This window comes from Perognathus longimembris, chromosome 1 (assembly GCF_023159225.1).
Source record: "Perognathus longimembris pacificus isolate PPM17 chromosome 1, ASM2315922v1, whole genome shotgun sequence".
NCBI classification, from domain to species: Eukaryota; Metazoa; Chordata; class Mammalia; order Rodentia; family Heteromyidae; genus Perognathus; species Perognathus longimembris.
The window spans coordinates 55,445,298-55,463,370 of record NC_063161.1 but is presented as its reverse complement, the minus strand read 5'-3'; the positions used below and the strand labels follow the sequence as shown (position 1 = coordinate 55,463,370).

Sequence of the window (18,073 nt, the reverse complement as noted above, 5' to 3'; positions counted from 1 at the left end):
TTGGGTACCATTTTAAATAACTTAAATATAGTGTCAACATGTTTGTGGTGGAAAGAATCCCAACTTGTATTGCAAAGCAAATAAAACTCCATTGGTATAAATGCATTATAGATTGTATGGTCAGTTTTGATTTCTTGGTTTTACAAATGTATAAAAAAAACAGCATTGCAAAATTTCTACTTAGGAAAATGAGAGCACCAAATGTGCTTCTTGTTGCAATATCTACAGTTCTTAAAGGTACTATTTCATAGTAATAATGTTTAAGAAAACGCTGACCACTCACACAATTACATTAACAAAATCAGGCTGTAACTTACCTGATATAGATATTATAATTTATTTTTCTAAGGGCCAAAAAAAAAAAAAAGCAGCAGATCTTGAGATCTCAAGGCTAAAAGAGACTTTAAAATTATTAGAAATCTTCACTTAATGTTTTTACTTGAGTAATTATCTCAGCGTCTCTCCAGCCTTTCCAGACCCTGAAGAAAAGGAGACTCAATGCCAAAAAGCAAGGAGAGAAGCCGAGGTGTAGCAGAGCTCCTTGGAGACACACACATGTGGAGATCTTTACCCAAGATGTGCTATTTTCTTTGACCTTTGCAAAACTACTTCAGCTTTAGATTGCAAGTTACTCATTTTCTCTGTTGAAATAGCAATACCCACCTTGCAGAGTGTTGTCAAAATTTGATTATATAGTATATATATAAAAGAAAGGATTTTTAAAATCTCTTTTCCAATTGGCTTTAAATTATCAATACTCCAAAAAGAAGAAGGGCACATCTTAGAACTAGGAGAGGCACATTTTAGTCCAAGGAGGGCCTATCTGAAGGAGGTGGCATTGTAGGCAAGCTCCACAATAGCAAGGAAGAAATGAGAATAATTGGAAATCAAATAAATGTCTCAGAAATCCATGAAGAGGTAGAAGAAGGAAAAAGAAGCTCTTGGCTTATATCCTAGAGCTCTGAGTGGAGAAGCTAATATGTATTACCTCAGGTGATTCTCATCAAGAGAGTATGCTTCACAACTCTTCAGCTATGGGATAGTCTTCAATCTAGGAAGTTGGGTAAGAAGAAATAAATGCATTTGCTCAGGCTCTGAAAAACAATGTAGACCAATACTCAGAACATTTTTTAAATTTCTGTGGGGGAATCATCTTCAAGCATGCAAATCTCTTAGCAGTTTCTTTCATCTTCTCTAATTCTGATCACAGTCACTTGTCCACTTAATTTTCTCAATGACTAGTAGTTGATTGCTAGCATTTTCTGAAGAAAAGATCCTCTGGTGTGTCCAATCAGAGGAAGGTGGCTGGATTTAGAGAGCCAGTGGATGACAGACTGAGTCAAGGAGCCAAAAATCCAGCTAATTCAGTGCCAGACAGTCCCTGGAGACACATGAGAAGGCTGACTTTGGAATCATTAACTAAACAGAGAACTTTTTATAGCACCAGGGGAATTTATTATGAATCATCTTTGGAAATTCTAGGTTGAAGCAATCACCTTAAAGTATGGAATGAGAAATACTGCTGTGCTGATGAAGAGTTCCACTGGAATAGACAGGAAGAAAAAAATATGATGCTCTTGCACAAGGCCAAGATTTTTCCCATCAGCCAAATAGAAGAGGAATGAACACTTTAGGATTTCCCATAAAGCTGAGACATGATTGAGTTTACCTACTTATCATCTTCCCATATGAATATGAAATAAACTTTTTAATACAACTAGGATGGGTATCAGAATAGCCAAATGAGTACAAATAAATTCTTGCTTATTTGTATTTTTTTTGTTGAGAACATACAGAGTATTCCACCTCTAGAGTTCATTTATGTTTCTTAGTTTGAACAGAAATATGAACTTTAATTAAGTCCAATTAATTATTTTTCCTTTTAGAATTAGTGCTTTTTGTATACTGTTAAAACAAAAATCTACACATACTCCAAAATCATGAATATACTCTCAAGACTTGCTCTAAAATCTAGATTGTTTCATCAGCCACAAACAGCATTTGGATAGCACAAGCTAAATTTCTTTTTTTTTTTTTTTTTTTTTTGGCCAGTCCTGGGCCTTGGACTCAGGGCCTGAGCACACAAGCTAAATTTCTATATGGTCAAAATTAATGATTTTCCAATATGAAATATCCATGAGTGGTTTGAAAATGAAATGAACTGATGTCACTGCTGACACTTTAATTCTGATTGTCTACGAATGCTCTACAATTTTATTCTTTCTCACATTTTCTGTTTCGGATATACTAAAATTATGAATGGATTCAAACCACAATACAATATTAGAGCATTCTAATTTGACTCTTATTTACCAGTGAATTTTAAATTTTTATATATTCATGTTATTAACTATAATGATTAAAAGTTTCTTCAGCATTCCTTGTAAGGCAATTTGAATGATAATAAAATCTCTCATCCTTTGTTTCCTGGATAGTACTTTATCTCTCCTTCATTGATGAAAGACAGCCTGATAGTTACAGTAATTTAGGTGATAATTTTTAAAGCGCTTTGAATAAATCATTACATCTTCAATACATCATTTGGTCTTGCAAAATTTCTGCTATGAAATCCACTATTAGCCTTTTAGAAGGTCCTTTGTGTATATTAGGCTTCTTTTCTCACTGCTTTATATATTATTTTAGTATTTAGTTTCTGACAGTTATTTGGTTATAATATATATTATTAAAGCCTTCTTTGGGGTGCAACTTTTGAGGCTTTTTAAACTTTATTTAAATTTCCCTATCTTCTTCATGTTTAAAAAGTTTTCAATTATTACTTCATCATCACTTTCCATTGAAGTAAGCAAGCATTTTTATAATTCTTGTGGTAGCTCTCTAGATGGTAATCTCTAAACCTGCAATGTATTTACTATTTTTCCTATTCTCATTTCCTATGGCCTATCTTTGTTTACCAATTTTTTTCTTTTACTTGATCCAGTGTTGTAGTTCTCTATTGAATGTTTTAGTTTAGTTTTTGAATTTTCAGCTCCATAATCTACAAATACAGTATATTATTCTACTTGTTTAGATCTTGATTCCTTGCATCTGTATTTTGTGTGTTGAGATATAAAGACCTTACATCTATTTTGCTAACTTTATCCAAAGCACAAATTTTGATAGTATTATATGTGATATACGTTTTCTTAAATCAATTGAAATCAAGTTTCAATTCTTCATTATCAATACACATGAGTATTTTATATTCATGTCATATGCTGTTGCCTTAACTCATTTATTGATCTTGGAAATTCTTTTTGCATTTTCTACTGAGACAATAATGTCATCTATAAATAAAAACAAACTATGTTTATATTCTCTATTTGTTTTGTGCTTGCTACAGTCTCAACTGCAGTATTGAGTAAAAATGATAAGTGTGTACGTTCTTGTACTGTTTCCAATGTTAAGCAGAAACCCTTAAGCTCCTCACTACTTATTATTATATTTGCTTTTTTGTCTGTATACTCTATAAAACTAAGAAAATTGAACTTTACTTCAATTTATTTTTAGAGTTAAAAAGTTTTGAGTACGTGCAAAATTTTATTGAAGTTCTGTTTGTTTTTTTTCATTTAGTCTTTAGGTATAGTGACTTATCCATTTCCCAATGTTGAACCAACTGTGTATTCTAGAGATAAACCTGTTTTGACTGTGATGCATTATTTTTATAAAACATATTTCTGGTTTATAGTTGCTAATATTTTGTTGAGAGCATTGTGAATCTGTAAATAATGGATATTGAACTGCAGATTATTCTCATGCAATTTTGATATTCTTTAGATATTGGGATAATGTTAGCCATGGGAAATGTGCTAAAAGCTGTTTCCTTCTCTCATATTTTCTGCAAAAAAAGAGTACAGAACATATATTATTCTTTCTAAATGACTGGTAGAACTGGGCCTGGGTGGTTCACACCTGTAATTCTAGCTACTCAAGAGGCTGAGATCTGAGGATTGCAGTTCAAAGCCAGCCTGGGTAGGAAAAGTCTCTGAGACTCTTATCTCTAATTAACCACCAAAAAAAGCCAGAAGTATAGTTGAAGTGGTATAATGCTAGCTGTGAACAACAACAACAAAAAAAATCTCAAGGACAGTACCCAGGCCCTGAGATCAAGTTCCAGGACAACACAAAAAAAAATTTGGTAAATACCAATCAAACTTCCCAATTTACTGGTGCATACCAATAAATCCATCTATACCTGAATTATTCTTGTATTTTATTTTGTTGAGTTTCTAACTACAAATTCTATTTATATATTAAATAAACAGAGGAACTTACGTTTTCTGCAAGCTTTAATAATTTGGAATTTCTCCAGAAATAAATCCGTTTCATCTAAGTTATCAAATTTATAGGCATAAAATTGTCTTTAGGACCCTATTTTTTTTCTTTTGAAGTCTAGAGGTCAGTAGAATGATTTTAAAGTTAAATTTGCTAAGATTTATTTTATGTTATAAAATTTTGTTGAATGCTTTGTGTATAAACACTAGAAAATGTTCTCTGCTGATACTGGTACATATTTTGTAAGTGCTTATTAGATAAATTGATGGATAACATTGCTGATACTGTATATCACTCTGATGATTTTCTGTGTCCTTCTACTAACTAATGACAAAGAGGTCTTCAAATCTTACAACTGTGGATTTGTCTATTTTTTCTTTTATACCTATCAGTGATTTTTCTTATGTACTTTTGAAGCTTTAGCCTTAGACCCATACAACACATACATAAATGAATTTATACATGTTTAAAAATAAGATGATTTTATTACATATAATAACCTTATCTTTCTCAGAGAGATCTTCTTTATTCTGAGGTCCATTTTGATTCATTTTCCAAAATATATCTTTGTATATCACTTTCCTTTTAATACATTATTGTTGTCTTAAATTTTACTTCTCATAAAAAGCATAAATCTGGGATTTGCTTTTTAGTGCACTTTGTATCTGAGATCACTCACATTTAAAATTATCAATGGTTATCTTGATATTTACCAAATACCTTTTCTCTTTGGGGGGGCCAGTCCTGGAGTTTGGGACTCAGGGTCTGAGCACTGTCTCTGGCTTCTTTTTGCTCAAGGCTAGCTAGCACTTTACCTCTTGAAGCACAGTGCTACTTCTGGCTTTTTTTGTTTATGTGGTGCTGAGGAATCAAACCCAGGGCTTCATGCATGGTAGGCAAGTACTCTACCGCTAAAACACATTCCCAACCCAAATACATTTTAAAATTATTTGGCTAAAATAATAACCACAACACTGTGCTGTGTTAATTATTTCCCTTTCCATTGTGCAATTGTTTTCTTATCCCCTTTGCCACTGCTGCCATGCCTTTTATCTTTATTTATCCTATAAATGTACACTGTATTGCTACTATGCTCTAAACAGACTTTGAGATGCAAAGGTTTCAGAAGCTTATGTTCTGCCTTCACTTATACCATTTTTTTTTATATATCCAAGGTCCTATTCTATATCATAGTGATCTCACCAAGAAACTTCACTAAAATTTTGGTAGTGCATAACTAATGGAAATATATTTTCTCATGTACTGCTTGCTAAAATAGTATATACTTCCTTACTTTTTTGTTATTTGTGGCGTTAAGATTTGAACAAAGGGCCTTGCAATTGCTAAACAGGTCCTTTACTACTTGAGCCACAACTCCAGCCCTTTTTGCTTTAGTTATTTTCAAATAGGATCATATATTTATGCTCAGGCTGGCCTGAACCATATCTTCTTATTTACTCTTCCCACATAGCCAGAATGACAGGCAAGTGCCATTGTACCCAGATCTTTATTGATTAAGGTTGGGCTCACAGACTTATACCCAAGGCTGCTCCAATCTATGATCCTCCTATTTGCTTCCTGGATAGCTAGAATTACATGTTTCAGTCATCATACCTGGTTCTTTCTTCCTTACTTTTGAAGGTTATTTTTGCTACATCAATTCTCAATTTAGTATTTCCTTTTTGATGTGATTTAGAGATTCCCTTCAAATGTCTGTGTGTGATGAGAATTGTGACTTCTGGGAGATATTCAGCCTTTGTTTCTTTACAAGTCTCAGAGAAATACCTTGCAAGAAGGTAAGAATCCCATGTGTCTATAGCCCCTAGTGGCTTTATACTCACATGAATTCACATTTAGCCTTTAGGAATTCATTTCTGTGTTTATTTTCCCTTACAGCTTATAGGTTTCAGGTTGTATTATCCTAGTTTAAAGTTTTCCCTGAAGGTGTCTGTGCTTCTTGAGATTTCAAGCTACCTTCTTTCACTATGCGCTGTGTAGTCAGGAATGGTTATGAATTTTCAGTGTGTTCAGTTGTTTTCTAGCTATATCTCTGGACTGAAGGTAGAAGATGTTGCTATCATTTGCTTACCATTTCACTTTACCTAATATAAAATTTTCAATTGCTTAAAAATACCTCAAAAGTCATGCCCTTACTAAATCATGGAGATTGTGTTACAAGTATTTAAGATTTTGCTTCTTCAGTTTTATTAGACATTTCCTTTGGATGAATGTTGGGGGCTTCCTAAGAACTCACTTATTTCCTTAATATCGCTGTCTGTGTGTTTTATTATACATGAATTTCTCAGTAAGCTATTCCATCTTTAACAACTTTGAGATATCCTTATAATAAAACATACTTGGAGTTTATTTCATATACTAATATTTTTGCCAGTAGTCATATTTCTTCAAAATATTAATGAAATTTTTTATCTTTTTTTTAATCTGTTGCTTTAAAAAATAATTATTCATTTGTTAAAAAACTGGAAGTTCTGGGCTGGGAATGTGGCTTAGTGGTAGAGTGCTTGCCTAGTATGCAGGAAGCTCTGGGTTCAATTCTTCAGTACCACATACACAGAAAGGGCTGGAAGTGGCACTGTGGCTCAAGTGGTAGAATGCTAGCCTTGAGCAAAAGAAACCCAGGCCCTGAGTTCAAGTCCCAGGACTGGCAAAAAAAAAAACAAAACACAAAACCCTGTCTCATGGAACTTTTAGAATCACTTAGTATAGATAGATATAAAGATAGAGATATTAATAGATACATTAAGGCCCTTGCTATATAGGCTGACCTCAAAATTTTGATCCATTTGCCTCATCCTTCTTAGTACTTGAATTACACATATGCACTTTACCTGGCTCGAATATCTTAATGTACATTTAAAAGGGTTTTTTCAGTAATGCATTCCAATATTTTGTATGATCAATGAAATCTAATAAGACTTAATAGCTTTTCATTTTAGAGTACAGTGTGACTTACTTACAAAGAAGCTGCTTTCCTATTATTGACTTTTTTTTGGTCAGTCTTTCCTCATATGTTCTAGAATTATGACTCACTCATTGATTTTGTTTCTTTTTGTGTCTGCTCCTCTATGCTCATTTCTTTCTGTCTGCAAACTGATTTCACATGGACCTTTGTGGCTTCTTCCCAGTCCAAACCCTAGTGGTAAAACAATGGCTCAAAGAGATACTGATAAGAGCATTATATTAGGAGTAGGGAGGATACTGCCAGAATAAACCAGTTTCTGCTACATCTTACATAGACCTCTGCCCACTAGTTTTAGACCCACTATTTTAATTAAAACTGTGAAAACCAAGAAAGAGTGTAGCCCTACCCCCACCCCCAGCTCCTAGAAACAATAGGGCTTATAAATTTCACTGTTTTAGAGTTCACTCTCAGCTTCTATAACTCCATTTTGGTGACTCCACCTTAGAGGGCTGCACCCCCACCCATGAGACTAGTTCCTTGTAGTTTGACATTTAAAAATATATGTAGCCCTTGTTCCTCTCTGTATCTAGGTAGCAACCATAGTAATGGATTATAAAAATTATCATAGTAATAGATTATGGAAATAATCATAGTAGTAGTTACAGAAATGCCATGGCGACTGTCAGGTAGGTTCACTTATGATTAAGCACTGGATTGTTTTAGCCCATTCATGCTTGCTTAGTTGGTATTAAGGGAACATGGTAACAACTGTTAAAATAAAGTTGATATTAGGTCAGCCTGACCACAAAATTCTGCTTCTGTAACAGCTTGCTTAACCCGTTTGTGACTTGCTCTGACCCCCTGCATTAAACCCCTGTGTCTGTGCTGGTCTGTGACCACCTGCTGTAGAATGCATAGCTTCTACCTTTAAAAATCCACCCCTGTGGTTGCTGTTCTTTACCATCCCAATGGTGGAGAGCAGAAGCTGTGCACAGCTAAACAAAGACTCCTAGCCCAATTGACTGAGTGCTGGTGACTTTCTTGTCACGGGTATGAGTCCTGGGTGACCAGGACACTGCATTTCCTGGAGGCCTCAGCAAGAACCCAGCCTCAGGCCTTGGCCCTGGGAACCCCGGACAGAGGAAGACCCCTCCAGCAGGAGGGGGCAGCCGCTGAGAGATTGCTTTATCCTCGTCCCCAGGACTGTGAGAGTGACCCTGCACTCTGGAGACTTCTCAGGGTTGTTTGCAGGAGTCTGCCTGGAAAATAAACACTCCTAGCTCGATTGACTGAGTGCTGGTGATTTGATTGTCATGAGTTCGAGTCCTGGGTGACCCAGATACAACAAAACAAAGTCTCAGGAATTTAATTTTGAAATTGCTTTTTAAGCCCCAATATCATACTATCTAATGAATATCCCATGTTCAAATTTTCTCAATTGTCATAATAATGTCCTTTAGAAAAACTACTGAAGTTTTGGGGGAATGGCAAGATGGTGAATTAGAAGTATCCTCTATTTTGACTTTGTGAAAACACAGACTCATCTCCAGGAAATTTATCCTGGCATATGCTTGCTACCAAACAGAACTGAAATCCCCAAGCCCAAGTCCTATAAATCCCATGATTTCTACAATCTCCTTCCCCCAAAGGCATATGAATTGATTGGCAGGATCTGAAAGCACAGAAACTACCAAGCAGAGGGCCTTTGTCCTTCAGTTCTCACTGACTCTGATACATTCAAGAGAGACACCCCTATGCCTGGACACTTGCTTTCCCAGAATACACAAACAGGTGATCTTGTAGAACAAATGAGGTGCTTCCCAGCACATAGGCTGAAAGGACCCTATAACCAGCAGGGTTATAGTACACAGAAAAGGAAAACTTCTACAGGGAAACAAGCTGCAAATCAGGCAAACTACCATTCTGCAAGAGGCTCCAGCCTACTTCACCTATATCTGAGTGGTGCTAAGGATCAGGGGTAATGCCATGAGTTCATAGGATGAAGTAATTAATGTCCTTTTAAATTTTAATAGTGTCTATAGACAACCCCTAGAAATAGGAAAACTGTTTAACAAAGTTGACAAATACAAAACCAATGTACAAAATACCACAGCATTCCTATACATTAGAAATAACCACAAGGGATAGAAAAACAGGTCGTAAGATATCACAAGAAATGTACACACTGCCCTACTATGTAACTGCACCCTCTTTGCACAACACCTTGTAAAAAAATTTATGTTCAATTAATAAAAAAAGAAATAACCAAGTAGTATATGTACTTGAATTTTTAGCACAATAAAAATTTAAAAATAGAAGGCATTTGATAATATACCTTTAAAATTCTGTATGTGGCCCTTATCAAAATAACTTTCACCAAAGGCAATAGATGGGCCTTGGTGGACAAAACTGTTGTAGCCAGATGGAAGCACTAGGTTTTTATATTGTAGTTTGCAGTTATTTCTTTTTTCTTTCTTTTTTCCCCCTTTGGTTCATTCCTTTTTGTCATGGTTCTTGATTTCTGTACCCTTTGTCTTATATGTAAGTTTATGTAATTTGGAGAGCAGAAGGGGAATCACAAAAACAGTGGGACAAAGAGTGAACCAATTCAGCAGTGATACTGACTAGACACTGTGTTGGTAAAGAACTTTACAACTTTGGGGGTAGGGGGAAGGAAGGGAATAAGTGGGAGAAATTGAGGGAGGGGCAACATTGTTCAAAGAGAAATGTACTCATTACCTGACCTATGTAACTGTACATCACCTTTACAAGAAAATTTAAGTTAAGAAAAAAAACAAAACAAAAAAAAACGATTGTAGCCAGGCTTTAGTGGCTCACACCTATAATCCTAGTTATTCAGGAGATGGAAATCTAGGACTGCTGTTCAGAGCCAGCCAGCCTGCAGCCAGAGCCTGCTGTTCAGAGGCAGACAAATCTGGGAAAAACTTATCTCCAATAAATCAGCAAGTGAAAGTGGGAGTGGAGTCAAGTGATTGAGCTCCAGCTATGAATGAAAAATCCAAACAAGAACAAGGAGCCCTGAGTTCAAACCTAAGGACTGGAAAAAAAAAATTTGTTGCAGCCTTGCATAGTGGTTATACCTGTAATCATAGATACACAAGAGGCAGAGATTGAAAGGGTCTCAGTACTAGTGCAGCCTGAGCAAAGAGATCATGAGATCTCAAATGAACCAACCAAAGTCTTGGTGCAGTGGCATCCACCTTTAATACAAGCTACACAGAAAGAGCAAATAGAAGGATTGCAGCCTAGGCCCAGAAGAAAAAAGAGAGACCCTGTCTGGGAAATAATGCAAGGAAAAAAGAGAAGGGGGCAGAGTTCAAATGGTATTATACCTACTTGACAAGCAAACTCCAGTACTGCAAAAAAAAAAAGTTATTGAACATTTGAATAATCTCCTCCTTGCCCAGTCATGGCTGCAGAGTTTGTGAATACATGGATTTATCAGCATTTATATCAAAGACTATTCTATTCATACAATTATGCTTCAGCAGTGGGGTATTTCCTGAGAATTCATCTTAAATATATTCTCAGTTTTTTGTCTATAACTTGCACATTCAGAACATTTTTATTGTACAGAAAACATATAGAAACTATTTTTTAAAAAGTAGTGATAATTCCAAAAAGTCCTTGTTATTTAATGTTCTTTCCTATGAAAGAGAACAAAGGAAAGGATGACAGCTTGGCAGCTTTATAAACAAGTAAAAATGTGAAGGGTAACATCAAAAGGAATAATAATTTTATTTTTTGCCAGTCCTGGGGCTTGAACTCACGGCCTGAGCACTGTCCCTGGTTTCTTTTTGCTCAAGGCTAGCACTCTTCCACTTGAGCCACAGCGCCACTTCTGGCTTTTTCTGTTTATGTGGTGCTGAGGAATCAAACCCAGGGCTTCATACATGCTAGGCAAGCACTCTCCCGCTAAGCCACATTCCCAGCCCAGGAATAACAATTTTTGACTACGGTAATTCTAGACCAACACTTCATGCACTCAAATCAATTAACTGCAAAAATCTCTGTGTTTCATGAAATTTCCCCAAATTCAGCTGGTTTCTTCCTGTGTTTGCCATAGGCTCTGTTTACCATTTGCTGTGCCACAGGCTCACTCACATTCTGCTATTTCTACAGTACTATGAAGGCTGAATAGTGACCTATCAATAAATGTATATGACCTGGGAAACCATCTGTTCTCACAGCACACACAAACACACACACACACACACACACACACACACACACACAGAAACTACAGATAATTGACTGTTGAATAAACAGTTTGAAGTAGATTGTCATCAGGCTCTATTGAGCATGCTTAGGGCCAATAAACAATATCAGATATCTCCATGGTCCTTGGATGTCTATACCTTAAATTCCACCTTTTCTTAAGAATTTTAAAGAAAATTGTAAGACATTGTGCATATCCATGCATCATAATAATGTCTTCAATAAGGCATTACTTACTGAAGTCCCATCCATTTCATTAATCATTCTGATGTTCAATCTATCATTTGAAATTCTAGAAACATTTTCTTAGCATTCGTCTCACAGCTGCCTTCACCTCCTTGTTCTTCAGGCTGTAGATAAGGGGATTCAACATGGGAGTGATCACACTGTACTGCAAGGAGAAGATCAGCTCTTGAGTGGATCCTGAATTTGGCATGAGATAGCGAAGTAATCCTGAGCCATAGAAGAAGCTCACTGCAGTGAGATGGGATGAGCAGGTAGAGAAGGCCTTGCTTCTACCTGAGGTGGATCTGATGCCCAGGATGGTGAGCAAAATGCGAATATAGGAAAAAAGTATCAGGAGAAAATTTCCAATGAAATGCAGGAGGCTGGAGCAGAGGAGGGTGGTAAAACTTGCAGACACATCAGAGCAAGATAAAGGATAGAGAGAAGGCAGCTCGCAGATGAAGTGGTGGATATTTTGAGCCTCGCAGAAGTCTAAATTAAGAGCCACAAGGATGTTGATGAGGGCGTCCAAAAAAGCCAAGCCCCATGAGCCCCACACCAGCCCAATACACAACTGTCTGTTCATCACCTGGCCATAAAGTAGAGGGGAACTGATGGCAATGTAGCGGTCATAAGCCATCACAGCAAGTAGGCAGGATTCAGTGCCACCCGTGGCAAACACAAAGAAGACCTGAGCCAGGCAGCCATCCACTGAGATGGTCTTCTTCTCAGATAAGAGGTTTTCCAAGAGCTTAGGCACAGTGACAGAAGAGTGGCAGAGATCCAGAAAAGACAATTGTCCCAGGAAGAAATACATAGGGGTACAGAGGTAGGAATCGGTCCTGACCACCAGCAGCAGCATCAGGTTCCCCAGCACGGTCAGGAGATAAATGGCCAGGAATATGATGAAGAGCAGAGCCTCAGTGAAAAGGTCATCAGACAGCCCAAGGAGGACAAACTCAGAGACTGCACTGTGGTTTCTCATTGCCTCCAGTGTTTTCTTTGGAATATAAGAAATGAATTAGATGAAATCTTTTTTTATGCTTACCAAATATCTAAGTGCCCTTTCATTCCCAGTCTTATGTCTACTCCAAAATTCACATTTAGAAATGATAAACTTGTATAAGTCTCTAAATTTTCTAAACCCTGTGATCATCTTTTCTGCAAAGCCTCCACTGTAGATCAATCCCTAGCTTGCCTTATTATTCTTCCTTAACTGCTTAAGAGTTTGTTGTTGATGTTTTATTGTTAAAGCTTTTGGAGAATGTTTTCAAACTACTGGTAACAATCTTGTTCATAGGGTGAGGCTGTAAGGAGAATAAGAGAATATTGCAGAAATTGAGTGTCAGAGCAGAGGGGTTTCAGAGCATTAAAATACTGTGCAGAGCTGGGTATCAGAGGATCTCAACTATAATCATAGCTATGCAGGAGTTTGAGATCTGAGGATTGCAGTTCAAAGCCAGCCTAGGCAGGAAAGTCTGGGCAACTACTCTTTAATTAACTAGCAAAATCCCAGAAGCGAGACTGTGGTTCAAGTGGTAGAGCAAAAAGCTAAGGGACAGCACCCAGGCCCCCCTAAGTTTAAGAGTTATTACACACACACACACACACACACACACACACACACACACACACTGCATTATCTAAAGACTAGAGGTCAGGCTCAAGTGTTAGATGCATTATCTATAAATGAAAGTTACTGTACTTATGAATGAATAAGTGAATGACTGAGGGGGAAAATAGTTTAGGACTTCACCACTCACGGAGAACAGCCCTGATTCAGAACCGTGCCAGGGCATGTAGTGAGGCAGATGCAACAATTATAATGGCTTTTTAGCCTGGAAAGGTGTGCTCCAAAGTAGCGTCTCTTGCACTATCCTGTACTTCCAGTTACCTCAGAGTTTTCATGATAGAATACACTTATAATTAAATATATGGCTCCTCTCTGGCATTTGTGTGTTTATTGTTTGTAAATCTCAAATTTCTCCAAGTCTGCCAATGATGCCCTCATCTCCCTCTACTCCTTATGGACTGCTTTCTACCATCAGCCCCCACAATTTTCAAGTTCTTTATGTATAATGCAGACCTTCAGCACAAGGGAACAAAGAACACAGCAAGACAGATGAAGCCAATCTTGTCTCAGTTTTCCCAAATGTAAAACAAAAGCTAAAAGTGACTGCCTTGAAGTGCTGTGAGGCATCTCAAGCTTGAGTATATTTGCTCCAGAGTGGCTGGAGTGGAACCCAAATGTTTTATGATCACAAAAGGCAGAAAAGAAATGATCTTGAGGGACAGACCAAAGCATGTTAGGCAACAGAAATGAAAGCTACATCAGAGAGAATAAGCTGAATAGATAACTAGGAGGAGATTGAGAGGAAAATAGTACTGGCAGGGGAAAATCCAGCAGCAGTAGAAACTGGGAGAACCCTCAGAGGAAAGCATTATTACCATGCTCTGTCTTTTCTTGGTGCAGACTATGTCCTGTTTCTCTGAGGTAGTAGCTGTGTCTCTGAGATTAGGAGAAATTCACATGAAAGATAAGAATGTGCCCTAACTTTCCAGTCTTAGGAGCTGGCCTGGCCTTTTCTATTTAAGACCTTTTGTACATAAAGAGATATGAGCAACCTTATTACTCAGAAGCTCCTGCAAAGGAAAACTTTGGCAAGCTTTCCTGAACTTTGACAGCATTTTTGCTCTTATCTTTGAAAGATTACTTTGTAGTTTTAACCACAAAGAAAAGGAAAACATCTAATTCTTAACAAGTATCTATAGTAACTTCTTTCATCTTTCCCCTAGCAGTAATTACACAATCATCTTTCTGTGGCTGTTAATATAGTGCTAAGAACACCATTCTAAACAAAGAAATGAGGAAGGGTTTCTGGGCTAATGTGGCCAATGGGATAGGGAAGGAATGACCTGAAAGTCCCACAGGGAGAGAGGTCCACCCTGATTGCTAGAAATCAATGTAGGCTAATTAGCTAAAAATGGTTCCTCATGCTTCCTCTGAGAATTTCCATTGAAGTGAACGGACTCCAGGCTTATTATTGGATCAACTTTATTAATATTTTATGTTCAATATATTTACATATAGATACTAGATATTTAACTACTATATTATTAAATTGCTATATATATTAAAAACATGATTATACTGTTATATATGGTGTTATATGATCATTGATAATTTAAAGTTATTGACATATTTAACATTTTTACTCAACTTTTGTCCATCTATAATTGAAAAGCTTAATAACTAAAACTAAGATTTCAGGGGCTGGGAATATGGCCTAGTGGCAAGAGTGTTTGCCTCGTATACATGAGGCCCTGGGTTCGATTCCTCAGCACCACATATACAGAAAATGGCCAGAAGTGGCGCTGTGGCTCAAGTGGCAGAGTGCTAGCCTTGAGCAAAAAAGAATCCAGGGACAGTGCTCAAGCCCTGAGTTCACGGCCCAGGACTGGCCAAAAAAAAACAAAAAAACAAAAAAAACCTAGGATTTCAAAGGATACCTTTTGCCAAAATTAGTCAAAACTGTTAAAAGGTTTTTTTTGGTTGTTTTTTTTTTTTTTTGGCCAGTCCTGGGCCTTGGACTCAGGGCCTGAGCACTTGTCCCTGGCTTCTTTTTGCTCAAGGCTAGCACTCTACCACTTGAGCCACAGTGCCACTTCTGGCTATTTTCTGTATATGTGGTGCTGGGGAATCGAACCTAGGGCTTCATGTATGGGAGGCAAGCACTCTTGCCACTAGGCCATATCCCCAGCCCCTGTTAAAAGGTTTTAATGAATCAAAAGGTAGAAAAATAATTTCTCAAAGTGTGAACACTGAAAGCTTCTTTTCTTTTCTTTTCTTTTTTTTTTTTTGAAAGCAACAGGGCTTAAACTAAGGGCACTTGCTCACAGCTAGTGCTCTACTACTTGAGCCATGTCTCTAGCCCAGCTTTGTCCTGGATAACTGGAGATAGGAGTTTCAGAGATGTTTCTGCCCAAGTTGGTTTCAACCTGCAATCTTCTAGATCTCAGCTTCCTATGTAGCTAGAATTTCAAGTTTTAGTGACAGCTTCCTTTTAAATTTTTTTATTTAGTGTAAGTCTTCTGGTGATGCATTTATTTCACCTTCATTTTCTTTTGGAGCTACTGGGGTTTGAATTCAAGGCCTCAAATTTGCTAAACAGGTGCTCTACCACTTAATCCACTCCACAAGTCCTTTCATTGTTGCTATTGTTTTAAAGAAGGTCCTGCTTTATTCCTGGGTCATCCTGGATCGTGATTCTTTTATTTGTATTCCTTGTGCCACTGACATGCCAGGTGTGTGCCACTATTCCCAATCATTGGTTGATGTCATTGGTTGAGATGGAGTCTTGGAAATTGTTTTTTCTTCTAGAACCTGGCCTGAAACTGAAATTCCAGCGGAGCTCAATCTTCAGCCACTGCACCTCGCTCACCTTCATTCTTCCTTTAATCACCACTATCTCATTTTATTTTTAATTACTATTTTAATTGTACATAATTAACATTTCTCTTGAAAAATTCAGTTGGCAGTCTAATTTTGCTTTCTATGGAATTAATTTGCCTTTTCCCCCTCACTACTTTTTAATATTTTCTAACTTTCTGCACTTTCATCATGATGGGCTAAAGTACAGATTTCTTTTTACCTGCTACACTTTCGTCATGCTTGCTTCAGATTATTTTTCAAAAATATGAAATCTATTTGAAGGCTTCCTAATACCATTCTCAAATCCCTTTCTCCCTCTGTACCTCTCTCCTATCCCATAGATAACCACTATCCCCAAACCAAAATGTAGACTTCTCAAAAGATCAGAGTGTTCTCTCAAAAAATGTCCCTGAATCTTCTGAATATACTATCTTGTAGGTGGGAAAGATGACAGAAAGCATACAGGCCTTAGGCCAGGCACTGGTGGCTCACATCTGTAATTCTAACTACTCAGGAGGCCTGGTCACTGAGTTCAAGCCCCATGACCAAAAAAAGAATATAAGCTTTAAAATGGGAGATTTTACTGGACTGCCTAAAATAGCCTGACCTAATCTCATGAGCCCTCAAAAGAGAACTTTCTTCCCCTGGTGTGAGACAGATGTGGCAGAAGTAGAAGTGGAAGTGATTCAAGGCAACACCTGAGGGCACTTGGCCCATCCCTGCTCAGTGGGGATGCATGGGCAATATGAAAACTCAACCATGAGGAGTAAAAGCCAGCCCAACCCCAAATGAGAGCCAACAAAGGAGCAGTGACCTCAGCCCTACAACTCAAAAAAGCTAAATATAGTCTTCAATCTGAGCTTGAAAGTGGATTCATACCCAGGATGTCCAGAAAAAATATAGCCCTGCCAACCCATCCATCTTAGCCTGATGAATCTCTAAGCAAGACAGTAAGCTGCTTGCTTAGTACCTAAACTTCCAACCTACAGAACAGTGAGACAGTCAACAGAGACTGGATAAGTTAAGTTCATAGTAGTTAGTTACAAAGCTATAGCATATAGCAATAATCTACCATTTGTTGTCTCTTTAACTATGAATATGTAACCTGGCTTTCTGTTATCCTGTTACATTATTTATACAATAGGGACAATTATAGTAAGTAGCTCAGAAGTTTTGCATTATTTAAGTAACAATAATTTTTTATTTTTTAAACTTTTCTCTTTATTGTCAAAGTGTGGTACAGAGGGGTTACAGATTCATATGTAAGGCCGTGAGTACATTTCTTGTTCAACTTGTTACCGCCTCCCTCATTCCCCCCTCCTCCCCCTTTCCCTCTACCCCCAAAAGTTGTGCAGTTGGTTTACACAAAATGTTTTATAAGTATTGCTTTGGGGATGGTTTGTCTTTTTACCCTTTGCCTCTCGATTTTGATATTCCCTTTCCCTTCTCTAATTCTAATACCCATATAAACAGTATCCAGGGTACTCAGATGAGATACAGCGGTAGCAGGGGTACAACCACAGGAAGAGAATATAAGAGAAACAAAACTAAACAAACCAATGAAACAAACAGACAAGAAAAAAAAGGTACAGTTTCACATGGCATGTTGAAAATAATTACAACAGTGGTATAACTCTTGTTTCCGTAACGTGGAGTTCATTTCACTTGGCATCATCTTATGTGATCATATGGATGTAGCTATTGGGGTATTTTAATCTTCTACTATGACTAGCCTAATCATGTACTAGCTATTCCCTATGAGGGACACCATAGGGTTTATGTTTCTTTGGGTCTGGGAAGTGACAATAATTTTTAAACTAAAATAATGGAGTCCTTACTAAGTACCATATGCTATATTAAGTGTTTTATTTGATTATCTTGTTTCTTCCCACATTTATGAAGCATATAAAGTTAGTTATTATGTTTGTGGTTTGTACTCAATAAACCATATTTTTAGTCTGTAAAGCTCTCTTTATACATCA

At 37.1% G+C, this 18,073-nt stretch overlaps 1 protein-coding gene across 1 annotated transcript; it reads right to left on the bottom strand.

Annotated features, from left to right (window-relative positions):
* Positions 1–11,726: 11,726 nt before the first annotated feature.
* On the bottom strand, positions 11,727–12,644 carry LOC125354861 (olfactory receptor 8S1-like). Its single transcript, XM_048350776.1, has one exon. It carries the CDS (start codon positions 12,642–12,644, stop codon positions 11,727–11,729), a length of 918 nt encoding a protein of 305 aa, XP_048206733.1.
* Between the last annotated feature and the right edge of the window lie 5,429 nt (positions 12,645–18,073).

Excerpts from the sequence above, each read along its gene's own strand:
- LOC125354861 (XM_048350776.1), bottom strand. The coding sequence starts at position 12,644 with ATGAGAAACCACAGTGCAGTCTCTGAGTTTGTCCTCCTTGGGCTGTCT.